Below are 14,527 nucleotides of genomic sequence, written 5' to 3'. Positions count from 1 at the left end.
CATCGCCCCTCCTTGTATAGGTGTTGGTTGGACCTAAGATGGCACTTGGAAGTTTGCAAAGACTTTCACATGGTCTCACTTGAGCCTTGCAAATACCCTATGAGGTGGGGGCCACAGGTACAACTAGATCTATTGCTCAGAGAGGTTAGGAGTGGATGGACACAGAGCTAATAAATGTCAGAGAATACATTTGAACCCAGGTCTCCAACCCCAGCACTCGATCCATCAGCCTGGGCTGCTACCCCATCTGTGAACCAAGCCTTACCCCTTGCCGCCTCATGCCCCAATTCTCGCTCTCCCCACTGTCAGGCCGTGCTGCAGCCAGAACTTCCCCCACCATCCCATTTGCTCCCAGCCCCACCTGGGCTCCCCACTGCTTGTGGTCCAAGGGCCAAGGCCTCCACGGCCCATCACCTCCTTCCCTCTGCCACCTCTCACTGACAATTCTACCCAGACACACTGGTCTTTGCACTGCTCCCTGGGTGTACAACATCCCCCCTTCCTGGGCCTCATCAGGGCTCCACTCTCCTCAGGTACTTCCTTCAAGGTTCCCCTGGGTGCTTGGGGCCTTTCTCTACTGCCCCAGGCCCTGATGATCACACCCTCTTCTCTAATTGACTACAGCCCCAGAAATCATTCATTTGGCCCTAAAATACACCACCGTGGGTTAGCTATTCATCTTTTCTCAGGTATAACCTGTCTTCCATTCTAGATCACAAACTCTTTGAAGGCCAGGCCCACGCCCTCTAGCTGCCGGCTCTCTTAGAGTGAAAAGAATGCCCTGTATGGGGCTCCAGAAATATTGGCCGCTAATGAATGCCAAGGGCCTTTTGCTCATCTGGGGAAGGAAGGCAGCCCCCTTTGTGCTCTCCCCAGTAAATCACACCTGACATTTCATCTCAACACAAACCGGCCCATTCTAAGGGCCAGGCATGTCTACAGCTGAGCACTTCAAACACCACTCAGAGTGCCACAGATGCCTCTTCTGCAGGACAGGAAGCCCCCTCCCCCCCATTTGTCCCAGGTAATTGATGCTCAAAGCTGCTGCTAACCACACCGAAGGACAGACAGGCTTCCCAGGGATTTCCAGGGCACAGGACTCAGTCACCTCAGCCCAAGAACCTGGAGTCTACCTCAGTGGTGGAGGCTTTGGGTGCATGTGTGTGTGTGTGTGTGTGTGTGTGTGTAACATGGGCCCTCCAACAGCTTTATGTAATGGCTTCCGCCTCCTTCTCCCAAGGGGTCTTCTGGTCATTATAAGTTTTTCCCCTGGCAGCTGACATTGGGGAGAGTTGGTAAAAGAGGGGCTTGAGCATTGAGGGCCCATCCAGTGGGATTGGAGGACACCAGGAGTGAGGGCTGACGATTGCTTTGGTCATAGGATATCATACATTACATGAGTAAATTCAGAATTCCCCTTTCTGTTGCTGGAGCTGCGAGGGGCTCTTTGGCCATGAGCCTCGTCTAGATCTATAATTTACACTTGCTGTCAGAGTTCAGCTCACTTCACACATCTTCACATGAAATGGGGCCTACACAGCAATTCTATAGCTGATGGATGGCTCCAGGACCCTCGAGGGGTGCTCCCCGGGATAAGGGGATAGATGAAGCTCCATGGAAGTCCATCATACTACGTGCCAGGTCTGTGAGTAGCCTGGAGGGGCAGGGCTTGGTGTTTCCCAGCTGGCCCTGGATTTGGATATTGGGGGATCGAAGGGCATGACATGGACTCTTACTACTCCCACTTGCCAAAGGGGCCAGTCCCACTTAGCCACTACCTTGGAAAGAAGAATGCCATGCTCGCCCTGAGCCTTGGGTCTTCTTGTGGGGGCCCTGGCAGCCTGAGCTCTTTGCTTTACCTGAAGCACACTGGTCTGTGCCTGGGCAGCTAACGTTGACATCCATCACTTCCATGCAACACTCTGGCTGTGGGACCTAAAAAGGACAGACAGCCTCGTCAGCTGACACCTCCCATTACTCACTCCAGCCTCTCTGGGTCAGAGGGAAGCATCCAAGACAGAAGCTTTCCTAAAGGTGCAATGAGGGTCCTCAGTCAAATCCCCAGCAGTCAGAACAATAACTCGGTTTCTCCTCCTTCTCTGGGCTGTCCAGTGTGCCCAACAATGACTTCCCCAAACCCATCCTCAGAAGCCTCCCCAGGCAGAGGGATTCATTCCCAAAGAGGTGACATCTAGTTGAGGCTGCCCCCGGGGACAAATAGATCCCAAAGGAGGACAAAGGGGAAGAGAAAGAACGGCACTTCCAGAGGGTCTGAAGTCAGGCTGCCCCAGGCGCTAAGTGCCCCATGATGGATTTCAGTTAGTGCCAAAATCTCAAAGAAAATGAGAAAGGAAAGAACCCCAAGGCTAACCATTCCCATAAGGGAGCTGTATGTGCACGTGTGGCAGCTATGGGCCTGAGAGTGTCCAATGTAGTTTCTAGAGGTCCAGACCAGGCCACAGACCTCTTCTCTCAGGTAGGATGGGTCACCAGAACATCCTAACAATGGCTCAAACTTCTCTAGAGCCCCAAGGCTTTCAAAGGGCTGGACAACTTTGACCTCATTCAACTGCCCTGGAGAGACTGGTGTTAGCATCGGCCCAGTTGGTAACAAGATCTACCAGGAAAAGCTGTTGCCTCCTCAGCCAAACCCCATACAACTGATTATTGCTTCCCCAAGGCCAGACTATGCTGGTGAGTCCGGACCAGTGCCCTATTTACTTACCAAACTGTGGCTTTTAAAAGAAATTCTTAGAATTGCAGACGTCACACTTCAGAGCCGCCTCCAAATGAGTGCTCAGAGGAAAAAAATCCTGGCATTTTCCTCCAAGATGCCAAGGGTGACAATCAGACACAATGAAAGTTAGATATTAACTGATTACACCCCATTTAGCTAGTCAGAGGAAAAACTGGTTTCTCGAAGGCCCACTGGGGCAAAGCTTGTCAGCGATCAGGTCTCCCTGAAGCCCTCAGACCACAGAGAACTGGAATATTTGGGAAAGTGACCCTATTCAGCTCCCTGATCTTCCCCTTTCCTCTCATGAGGTGCCTCAAAATACGGGGCTTCTGCCACAGCTGAGCAGGAGGAGGAGACACAAAGTGGGATGGATCAGGTGTGAAGCCTCAGGAAATGAGAGGTTGACGCTGAGGCCCCAAGATGCCTGTTCAAGGTTGTCCTTGATTCCTGCGGGCTCATGGAGTGGGAGTCCAGAGCAGGAGTGGGGAACCTTCAGCCTTGAGACCACATGGGGCCTTTTAGGACCTTAAGCCTTTTGACTGCAGCTTCCCCACCCTTGATCCAGGCTTAGGAACACACATTTATGTCCTGCTTTCCATCTGCCAGAGATTTATTTTTGCTTTTTACAAATATCTCATTAGAGCTGGAAGGGCCCTCAGAAGCCACCTCGTCCAAGCTCCTCATTTACAGAGGGGGAAACTGAGGCATAATGACTTGCCTTAGAGAATGCAGGAAAGTAAAAGGTTGTAGCTGAAGCTAGAAATCCAATTGGGCTCCATCCTTGTTTTATAAAAGTCTCCACCTTAAATCAGATGTGGCCTATACAAGATATGTGCCTACTTTAAGGAGGTCTATCTTCAAAAGTCTGACTGTAGAGACTGGAATCCCTTTTGGTTAATAGAAAGCAAAAAACTTGGGGACACTAATAGTATGTCCCCCCCAGTGATCTCTCAAGGGCTCCTAGCATATTGCTAAGAGTAACACTGCCCTGTTTATCAGAGAAGAAAAATGTTTAGGGAAACAACTCCAACTACAAAAATTAAGTTTAAAAGAAAGAAAAAGAAACAATGATTCTACCGCCTCATTGGGGGATAATGAGAAGAACTCTAGCTGCTAACTGAGCAAATGACTAATGGCCAGCCAGATAAGGAACCAGGGCCCCCTTTGTGCTGAGTCACTGGGAGGGGGAGTTGGGACAGCAAACACATATCATTCACTGGACACATGATGGGAAGGCTCGAGCTTCGAGGGGTAGGGCAAGAAAAACCGGGGGAAAAGCCACTGGATAAGGGGCAAACAGGGAGCCCAGACCGAATCACAGGCGTCAAGTCAGCCCTTCACTCTCTGAGGTGGGCTGTGAACGTTCAGTCCCAGGGTGAGGTTGCCTCTGATGAGTCTTTGAAACTCAGAAATGGGTGGAAAGGCACTCTGTAATTACGGGGGCTGCTGTTGTTGCCTCCAACCTTCTTAGTGATTAAAAAAAACCAAACCAAACCACCACCAAAAAAAAATAAATAAAACAACACCAACTTACCAAAGGCAGATTGGGGGGTGAAGGAGGGGGGCAGAGCTCCCACAAGTGAGAGGAAGCCGCCTGCCTGCCCAAGAAAGCTTCAGTGACTGCCCTAGCCAGCAATCCTCCAAAGCGAGGCCTTGCTGGGGGCCACAGGGAGACCAGCCCAAAGGCTTCAGAGCTGGTTTTACAACTCTGTTAGGACAGGCTGCTTCCTGTTCCTCTGGATGTACTCCTTGGCAGGAAGCTTCATCCCCTTTCTGGGTGTGGTAGAGATCTCCAAGAGGTCCTGGCTGTGAAAGCCTTCTAGGGAAGAGAGCTTGGCCACTTCAGAAGAGGAAAAGGGGGGGGGGGTGTCTGGCCCTAGTGGATGGAAAGGAATGGAAGCCAAGCTCTGTGGCCTCTGAGGTAGGCCCTGCTGGGCCCTGGTGACTCCATTTACCTAGCTCCAGAACGCCTTACTGTTTGGAGGTCTCTCAGCTCCTCCAATGACAAGCCTCCCCTAAATCACACACATCTACTATCCTTAAACACAGGCCGATGGGAGGGGAAGGCCTGGCCCCCACTGGGGCCACCTTGGGATGTGAGACTAGGAGATACCTGCTGCACCTTCTTGGGATTTGCTGACCACTTCAGCCCAAAGCCTAGTCAGCAGGATAACAAGGGACTACCATGCCCGGGGAATGCAAAATATCTGAAAAAAACAACAGTCTCTTGGGCCCCGCCCCTTCAAAGCATCTTCCCAGAATCCCATTGCACTAGACACTCCTCTGGCTTTGGATAGAACTGTTCCAAGACTGGGGAGACGTCTTACCTGATCTAGGGCAGAAACGGAAGACATTCAGAAGCCTGGACCAGCTGCATGTAGAGGGTGGCTTCCTGGCAATGGCAGACCTGTGGTTGCTAGGCAACGAGGAGTCTTATCAGTCCTGGGCTCCCCACTGAGCCAGGCCCAGACTAGGCCACACCCAGCATCTACAAATCAATTGGGATTAGGAATCAGCCTAGGCCAAAGCAGCCTCTCACACCAGGAGCAGTGAGGCCACCCCACCCACCAAAAGGGCAAAACCTTTACAGAGACCACAGAGGGGACCTGAAGTCTGAGACAGATGACAACCTGTGGGGCTGTGTACAAATCACTTCACTTCCCCAGCCTCAGTTTCCTCATCTGTAAAATGACCTCGAGGGGGCCCTTTTTGGAGCTAGTGCTATGAACGCAGCAGGGGTCCTCTTGTCACATTTCTGGCAGAAATAACTCAGTAAGCATGGAGCCTCTGGGAGCATTTATTTCTAGCCAAAGAAAGTAGATTTTTTTGAGCTGAGACTGGATTTCAGAAAGGAAATCCACTCTTCTGCTTTGGATGGGCCAGATGTGTTCACAAAGAGCAGCCTTTGGGTCATGAAGGTGATTTCCAGATGTGGCTGGCTTCCCACGGAGGATGAGGTTTATCCAAGCAGCAGCAACAGGAGGCCCCATCACCATCCCCACCCTTCTGGCTCCCCATCTTCATTAATTTCAGAACAAAGACAGGTCACTGCAAGAACTATCCCTGAAAGGGCACAGGGCAGACAAGCAGCTTGTGCAGCCGGCAGCGATAACTGGATGGCTACAGGAAGCAGCAGCTGAGCCATTACTAATGTGGATGGGCTGTAACTTCATCAATGTGGCTATCCCTCCACCAAGGCAGATCTTAACCCCTCTGCGTCTTTGTTATCACCTCGGCAGTGACAGAGGCCAAAAGATAGCCCGGTTGGGGGGCAGGCCCTGACCTGCAGGGAGGACTCTCTGGCCTGCTGCTTCCAAAAGCTTCCCTTAAGCTCCAGCTGTGCCAGGCACTGTGGAGCCAAAGAAAGGCAAAAGACAGTCCCTGCCCTCAGGGAGCTTACCATGTAATGGGGGAGACAACATGCAAACAACAGCACACAAACAAGTCATGGGCAGGAAAAATGAAAAGGAAAAAAGGAATTAAGAGGGGCTGAGGAAGGCTTCCTCTAGAAGGGGGAAAACTGGCTGGGGCTCAAAGGAAGCGGGGGAGGCCAGGAGATAGAAATGGGGGGAAAGGAGGTGGAGGGGAGCTCCACGTATGGGGGAGGGGCGGTGGAGGAGGGGGGAAGGGAGCTGGAGGGGAGCTCCAGGTATGGGGGAGGGGAGGTGGAGAGAGGTGGAGGGGAGGTGGAGAAAGGAGGAAGGGAGCTGGAGGGGGGCTCCAGGTATGGGGGAGGGGAGGGAGCTGGAGAGGGGCTCCAGATATGGGGGAGGGGAGGTGGAGAGAGGAAGGAGCTGGAGGGGAGCTCCAGGTATGGGGGAGGGGAGGTGGAGAGAGGAGGAAGGGAGCTGGAGGGGGGCTCCAGGTATGGGGGAGGGAGCACTCCAGGAATGGGGGTGTCCCAGCCAGAAAATGCCTAGAGTGAGGAGATGGAATGTCCCGTTTGTGGCACATCTCGGAGGCCAGCGTCACTGGACTGAAGAGGAGGGCATGTTGGGCAGTGAGGTGAAATAAGCCTAAAAAGGGAGGGCTCTGAATGTCAAATCAAGCCTTTTGTATTTGATCCTGGAGGCAACAGGGAGCCACTGGAGTTTATTGAGTGAGAGCAGGACATTGCCCTTTAGGAAAAACCCTTTGGTGGCTGAATGGAGGGAGACTCGAGGCTGGCAGACCTCTGAAATAGTCCAGGTGGGGGTGATGAGGGCCTGCACGAGGGTGGGGGAAGTGTCAGCAAAGAGAAGAGGGTGTACTGGAGAGATGTCACAAAGGTAAAGTTGACGGGCCCTGGCACCAGCTTGGACATGGGGGGGGAGGTGTAGAGGATAAGGAGTGCCCACGAGGTCTGCACGGCTGCTGTCCTGGCTGGAAGGGCCTCCCCCAGCCTTCGAGAAGTCAGGGTCCCCTCTCTGCCATAAGGTATCACATCTATAGATGAAGGTCACGCAGCAGCACCAGCTATGTCCCCCTAGAGACTCCCTGAGGGTTCTCAGAGTAAGGTCTCCAATGGCTCAGCCAGACTTACAGATCTTTCCCTGGTGCCTGCCCAAGAGGCGCCCACGAGCTTGGGAGGATGGGGACCTCCAGGCTTTCAGGCGAGGACCTCACTGGCTACAGGTGGCGTGCAAAGGGGAGTGAGCTGCATTTGTAATTTGACTGGTTGTAGCCTGCATTAATAAGGAATTCGGGCCCCTTTGGCCATCCTAGAGCCTTATAATACACGCACTCAGATGTGGTGAGCACTGATTGCAAGGGGTTCAGAGGAGGAATATGTAGGAGCCCCCATGGCAGGATGCACGCATTTATGAAGCACCTACTATGTGCCAGGCATTCTACACATATCCTCTCATTTGCTCCTCACAACAATCCTGGGAGTTACTATCACCGTCTCTATTACTGTCACTATTACTAGCTAAAGAAACTAAGTTGCTATTATATGACATTAACATTATATATAAAACATAGTAACTAAGTTACTTTTACCGCCTCTTTCATAGCTAAGGAAACCGAGGCAGCCTTGCCTTAAGTGCCTCTGCGCCTGAGGGTCACACAGCTAGGAAGTGTTTGAGGCTGGCCCTCCCCACTACACCAGCTTGTGGCCTCTAAATGGATTAGAATTCTGCAGGGGAAAGAGGGCCAGAAAGGATGGGCAGCTTGCCAGGAAGGAAATTCTAAAGAGGGAAAGAGAAACATTTCAAAGGAGAAAAAATGAGAGTGCTCTGAAGAGACCAACTTGGCTGCACGGAGGAGCTCACCAGGCAGCTGACTGACTGACTTAGATTTTAAAGCTCCACACACATAGCTGGCCCATCCTCTCTAGCCAGCCCTGGCCCACGCCTTGCTTCCCAGGCCATCAGGCTGCCAGGCCTGTGATTGCCTAGCCCTTGGCCCCTTCTGCCTCGGGCTCTGTCCCCACACCCACACTCCCACTGCTGTGGAGTCTGCCCCAGGGATCCAGACACTTTCCCAGGACCCCCTTTCCTGGTCACGGCTCCCTTCTGGGAGGGAAGCTCCTGGAGGGCGGGGGCCATCTCAGTTTTATATCTGTATTCCCAGTGTTTCGCACAGTGACTGGAGTAAAGGAAGTGCCCGTGCATGCCTGCCCTCTCCCCTTTCTTCCCTCCATCCCTTCCCATAAGCAGGCACTTACTCCCTGAACCCAGTAGCCTTACATTTTATAAACCAGTCAATCAACAGGTATTTATTAAGCACCTACTACGTGCCAGGCATCATGCTGAATGCTGAGAAATACAAACAGTGGCAAAAGTAGTTTGGAAATATGGCAATTTTTTTTTGTTTACAAAATGCTAAACTAAACAGATAAGATGACATGATATGATATAATATAACATGAAGACCTTTCCCCAGAAAGCACAAAAGGGTGGAAGGTGCATTGGCTTCAGCATCAGGAGAGGTTACAAAGAAAAAGGCAGGCTGCATCTGAGACCAGAGGCCCTGGACTCAAATCCCGGTTCTTCCCCTTACTCCTGGCATGACTCCAGGCTGACCTGTCAGGGTCTCAAGTTTCCTTGCTGATAAAATGAGGGGGTTGGATGACAAGATTTCTAAGGTCCCTGCCAGACCGGTGGTGCTTCAGTGGTTAGAGCACTGGGTCTGGAGTCAGGAAGACTCACTCCCTGTGCTCAAATCTGGCCTCAGACACTTGCTAGTGTGTGACCCTGGGCAAGTCACTTAACCCAGTTTGCCTCAGTTTCCTCACCTGTAAAATGAGCTGGAGAAGGAAAAGGCAAACGACTCCGGTATCTTTGCCCAAAAAACCCCAAATGGGCTCAGTAAGAGTCAGAAATTACTAAACAACAAAATTCCAGCTCTCACTCTCCATCTATAATCCACTGGGGAAAAGCAAACAGCCCAGAAGACAGAGTGTGAGACAAAGCCCAGGGCTTCCTCTGGGGGACACCTTGGGGGAGGGGGAGGGCTGGCTAGGCATGGCTTAACATACTTAGGTGCCCCTCCTTCCTCAAGTGGCTCTCCAAAGGTTAAGCACTTAATTACTCCCCTTTGGGACTGATTCTCCAGGCAAAGACTCCTGGCCTCCAAGCTGCAGCGACTCCCATTCTGCTAGGACCTTTCCTGGCTTGGGGAGGATCCCAGAGTCCTTTCCTCTGTGGTCACCAGGATGGCTCCAGGGTCCTGAGGGAGCTAAGCTGGTTTATGGACTAGAGATTTTCATTAGCAGTGGATGCAAGGCTGCCATTTCTAGAACACATTAGCTGGTGTGAACAAAGGCCTGGTGAATTCCAGAGAACATGCATAAACATTTGCAGCTGGACAATCAAAGGCATTTGAGCATTTTGTGCTGATCAACTCAAATCAAATCTCTATCTTGAAGACTGTCTTACTGAAATGTTAAAAGATGAGCCTCATCGTTCAGCCAAAATCTCTCCATTCCACAAACATTTGCTGAATGCCTGACACGGAAAAGGTCCTCTACCAGGCACTAGGGAGAATACAGTAATAATGGCCAGTGCTTATCCAGGGCTTTGGAGGGTCAGCTTACATGTTATCACAACCCTGTGAATTAGGTGCTAATATTATTCCCATTTTATAAATAAGGAAACTGTAGCTGAGAAGTTAGGGCTGCTAAGTGGCAGCTAGGTTAGCGCACCAGACTGAACTCAGGATCAGAGTGAGTTCAAATCTGACCTCAGACCTGTGTGACCCTGGGCAAGTCACTTCACCCTGTCTGCCTCAGTTTCCTCATCTGTAAAATGAGCTGGAGAAGGCAATGATAAACCACTCCAGCGTCTCTGCCAGGAAAACCCCAAATGGGGGTCACGGAGGAGTCCGATATGACTGAATACTGCAGCTGAGAAGTTAAGGGACTAGCCTAGGGTTACAGCCAGCATACCTCAGCCCCCAAGAGGCCCAACAATGAGAGGGAGGCCCAACCCTCTGGCCCGGGGTGGGATGCGGGGGCCCTCCAGTTTCAAGAACTAAAATCAAATGGATTAGCCTAAAGGCTTTTAAGCACTTGTGTGTGAGGCACCTGGAGACAAGGCAACGACCCTTGAACAAAGCCCCAAACCCAAGCCACCAGAGCTGACCTCAAAGAGCTTCCTTCCTCTCTAGAAGAATAGATTCCAGGTACTGCACTGTGAAACCACCTCCTGTACTGCACTGCTGACCGTTTGCATACTTTCCCTTCCTGGACCTTAACAAATGTATTTCTATTACTCTCCCTCCACAGCTATTTTACCTTTATTCAATTAATATTTAAAGCAAACAGCCTTGCAGATATTTTTGGGTTATACAATGATCTTCAAAAGATCTAATGAACAAACAGATACCCAATGAGAACAAAACGTGCTATGCCCCAGCTACTTTTGACTATACTCCCCCTCCCCCAAAATGAACTTTCCAGCTGCCATACATACCTTTGCTCAGGCCCAGGGTGGGGAATCAAGGCCATGTGGCCCTCTATATATCTTCAAGTGCGGCCCTTTGACTCAAAGACCTAGAGGTCAAAAGTTCCCCAGCTTTGACTCAGGTCCTCCCCATCTCTGGCTGCTGAGTTTCTACCACCCTGAATACATATCATAGGAGCATAGCTCTAGAGCAGGAAGGGACCCCCAAAAGACATCAAATCCACCCTCCTAATTTTTTAAGTGATTTGCCTAGGGTCACACAGCTAGGACATATCTGAGGCCAAATTTGAACTCAGGTCTTCCTGACTCCAGGGCTAGTGCTCTATGGTGCCACTTAGGCCCTGCCCCTCCCTCCCTCCCCCCAATTTATAGATGAGAAACTTGAGGCCCTCAGAGAAGTCACTTGCCCAACCTGGAGCCTCAGCTTCTAGGGTTCTTTCCATTGTACCAGTGCCAACTTCTCAAACCCAAGTCAAATGTCCTTTTCTTCCTCCATGAAGCCCTCCCTGGTTCCGCTCAGACCTCCCTCTAATGGCCTGGTCCTGCTATATGCCATGGCACAGAGCAGCAGTTCTAATTACCGAGGACCCAACGAACTTCTGTTCCTGTTGGCATTACCTAGCGATACCCACCACAGCAGAAGTTAAAACTGCTACTTTAAAAGATGTACTTACCAATTAGTTTAAGAACAATAATAACCCCATTACATGTTAACATAAATAATTTTATCTTCCAAAAAGAAAAAATTGTGAGAACAGTGGCACTGTTTTCAGACCTCTAGCTGGATTCGCCTATCTCCTCCTGCATTCAGTTGCTGGGATATGTTATTTCAGCTGATGTACATGAAGAAAACCCGGCCTCACAGATCTATAGTTGGGAAAGGGAGATGTAACTTAAGGCCAGAAGGCCCAGATCCACCAACTGATACAAAAACTTACTTTTCTGAAATGAAAAAGATCATTCTATTACCTCTATTTTCTTTGCCTTCTGGACTAAAAAAGTGCAACGAATGATTGCTCAAGGTTGATCCTTCAAGGGAGCCTTAAATCCTGTCCAGTGTGAATAGACCAGTAATGTCTTAGTATTATTATGAAAACAGTTTTGAAATTGAGGATCCTCTGAACTGGCCTTGGAGTCTGCCAGTCTCTGGAACACACTTGGAGAATGCTGTTAGAATGGACTGAGCTGAGTGCCTGGCTTTGAGTCACTGGGGTTTCAAGCTAGCCTCCCATAGCAGCTGTATGACCTCTTCTAAAACCACTTAAATTCCATGTAACTCAGGAAAATCCCTACAACTTCTTTACTAAATAACAGATGGGGTTGGGCAGCTAGGGGGCACCATTGTGGACAGAGTCCTGTGCCTGGAGTTAGGAAGACTCATCCTCCTGAGTTCAAATCCAGCCACATATACTTACTAGCTGTGTGACCCTGGGCAAGTCACCAAAACCTCAGTTCCTCATCTGTAAAATGAGCTGGACAAGGAAATGGCAAACCACTCCAGTATCTCTGCCAAGAAAACCTCAAATGAGGCCACAAAGAATTAGACACCACTGAAAAACAACTGACCACCACCACCACTAGACGGGGGTGCACTATGCCTTAGTGGAGGGAATTCCCCTTGATGATAATGAGGCAGGTCGTACAGCTCAGAGTGCTGGACATGTAGTCAGAAGACCTGGCGATAAATCCCACCACTGATGCTGGCTGTTTGTGAGACCATGGGTGAGTCTCTTTCTGATCACCCCCTAAGACTAATCCACCAAATCAGAGAAGGCTTGCTTGTGACTGGAGGGGTTCCCACACTGAAGAAGCCACAGCTTTGTGACTCACAACTGTGTGTGGAATCACAGCTAGCTGTTTTTGCCTTGGAAGCTCCATGGAGGCAAAGACTGGATCTAGAAGATCGGATTCCGAGCTAGTGCTGAATTCCACACCCAAGTGTGTGCTCAATGTTTGCTGACTGGCTGATTGATTTCCCTGTTTTTGTTAGAAGAGATGGTTTTCCCTCGAGAGCTATTGCTATAAGGTCTCTGAGAATGTTACAGGATATTGATGGGTACATTTCTGAGGGGTTGTGGAGGTAGGGGAAAAGTCAGGTTAACAACTATTCTCATACCAAAACTGTGTGTAAACATGTAAACAATTTCAAGTCAGAAAAAAGAAAACTGAATTCTTTCTGAATGACACTGTGTGACCGTTGCTTCAGTCCCGTCTAAAAGAAGGTTTTCCATCCTGCCTTTGATGGTCTTCGGCAAGGGGTCAGGACAGATGCCTGATCACAGCTGCTAATGACTGAGCTGGCCCCTCGTGCAGGGCTGACAATTGTCCCACCTGCTTCTGCATTCTATTCCTATGAATTGATCTTTCTCTGTCTCTCCAGACTACCAGAAGAGTTTCTATTTTCGGTCTGAATCAACGTTGGGGAGACTGACCTCAGCCAGCGGCTTTAATGCTCGCCGAAGAGGGGCGAGCCACAGAGATCTCTTGACACCAGCTGTCAACTCAAGGCTGATGTCGGTTAATTTCACAGCAAGTGGAAAGCAGCCAAAATGGAAGGGGGGGCGGGAGTGTAAATGTCGAGCTCATTATTTGCCAGGAAATCACAAACACCTGCCTTCCAAATGAAAAATACCACCCAATGTTTTGATAGAAAATAAATGCTGAAAACCACTGGCCTAGATATCAACTAAGCATTCTGGACTGTCAGAGTCTGAGGCAGACCTCCAAAGAGAATTTAATTAAATGATGCTGTTGATTTCCTGTGCAGGGTGAATTGATAGCTTGTGAAAGGTGCAGCAGACAACCTTGGGTATTCAAGCACCGTTTCTGCTGAGGAATACCATAAGGTCAGGTCAGACAGCAAGAAGCAAAGATCCTGATGCTTCTTGAATATTTTGAGCAGCAGCACAAGATGCCATGGCAGTCCTGAAGTTAATTAAGTGATGCCTGACATAGCAAAGCCAACAAGGGGAGAATGAAAAGAGTGGGCTGGGGGGGGGGAGGAACTGCTCTGTGGGCTGCAGGGGGAGGTGAGGAAAGTCAGGGGCTCCATGGAGAAAGGCAAATGGTGACCAGGCAGTGGCACTGGAATCTTACTGGGTTTGCTCTAAGAGGGGATGATGATGGGGGTACCGAAAAGCAGGAGAAAACCTACGGACACTGATGCAGAATCAGGAAAGCAATCTACCCAGGGATGACGGCCACATAAATGGAAAGAGCAGGAAAAGATACCAGGGCCTTATGTAATTAGTATGAACAAATCCAGGGGAAAGTTCTTCCCTTCTCTCTTGTCACTGCAGAGAACGGCGAGGCATACACTGTCCAACATAGTCAATGTCTTCGTTAGTTCTGCTGAACTGCCTCCCCCCCCTCCTTTTTAAAAACCCTTTTGTTACAAGGGAAGACTCACTGCTCTGGGGAGGAGGGAAGGATGTAGAAATGAAAGTGATTTATCAACAAAAGGAACAGACACTGGATAAACTTCTGTGCCCACAGGGATGTCCCACATTCTGGGAAGGAAGCAGTGCTCTCTGTTGGAGGGGAAGTTAACCTTTGGGATAGCCCAGCTCCTTGACTATTTCAGCCCTGATCTGAGGAATTCACTTTCCCCATGTTCCCTATCGGAATCATGACTCCCTCGGGTTTCTGGAGCACTCCATAGTTTTTATAAAGCACTATCTTGATAGAGTAGAACAGATAGAGTGCTAGACCTAGAGTCTAGGAAGACCTGAGTTCAGACCTAGCCCAAGACATTTATTAACTGTGTGACCGTGGGCAAATCACTTAACCTCTGTTGCCTCAGTTTCTTCATCTATAAAATAATGACAATAATAGCACCCCCCCCAAAATAAAGCACTATCTTCACAAGGGAGGAAATAAGCATTTATGAAGGGCCTACTATGTG

At 49.9% G+C, this 14,527-nt stretch overlaps 1 protein-coding gene across 5 annotated transcripts in view; it reads right to left on the bottom strand.

Annotated features, from left to right (window-relative positions):
- CUNH1orf159 (chromosome unknown C1orf159 homolog) overlaps window positions 1–14,527 on the bottom strand; it is a 32,392-nt gene that overhangs the window by 11,876 nt on the left and 5,989 nt on the right. For 4 of the 5 annotated variants that reach the window (XM_078145782.1, XM_078145783.1, XM_078145784.1 and 1 more), the window contains exons 2-3: window positions 5,065–5,225; window positions 1,779–1,935 (exon numbers count right to left, since the gene is read on the bottom strand). In XM_078145782.1, coding sequence (XP_078001908.1) covers window positions 1,779–1,935; window positions 5,065–5,091 — 184 coding nt within the window. In that variant the 5' untranslated portion in view covers window positions 5,092–5,225. The remainder of the gene's footprint in view (window positions 1–1,778; window positions 1,936–5,064; window positions 5,226–14,527) is intronic. The other variant, XM_020976664.2, reaches the window with a different exon arrangement.

Source organism: Phascolarctos cinereus, unplaced genomic scaffold, assembly GCF_003287225.1.
Source record: "Phascolarctos cinereus isolate Bilbo 61053 unplaced genomic scaffold, phaCin_HiC Scaffold_726;HRSCAF=1367, whole genome shotgun sequence".
In the NCBI taxonomy this organism is placed as follows: Eukaryota; Metazoa; Chordata; class Mammalia; order Diprotodontia; family Phascolarctidae; genus Phascolarctos; species Phascolarctos cinereus.
Note: the sequence above shows the minus strand (reverse complement) of the source record. Positions and strands in the feature narration are given on the sequence as shown.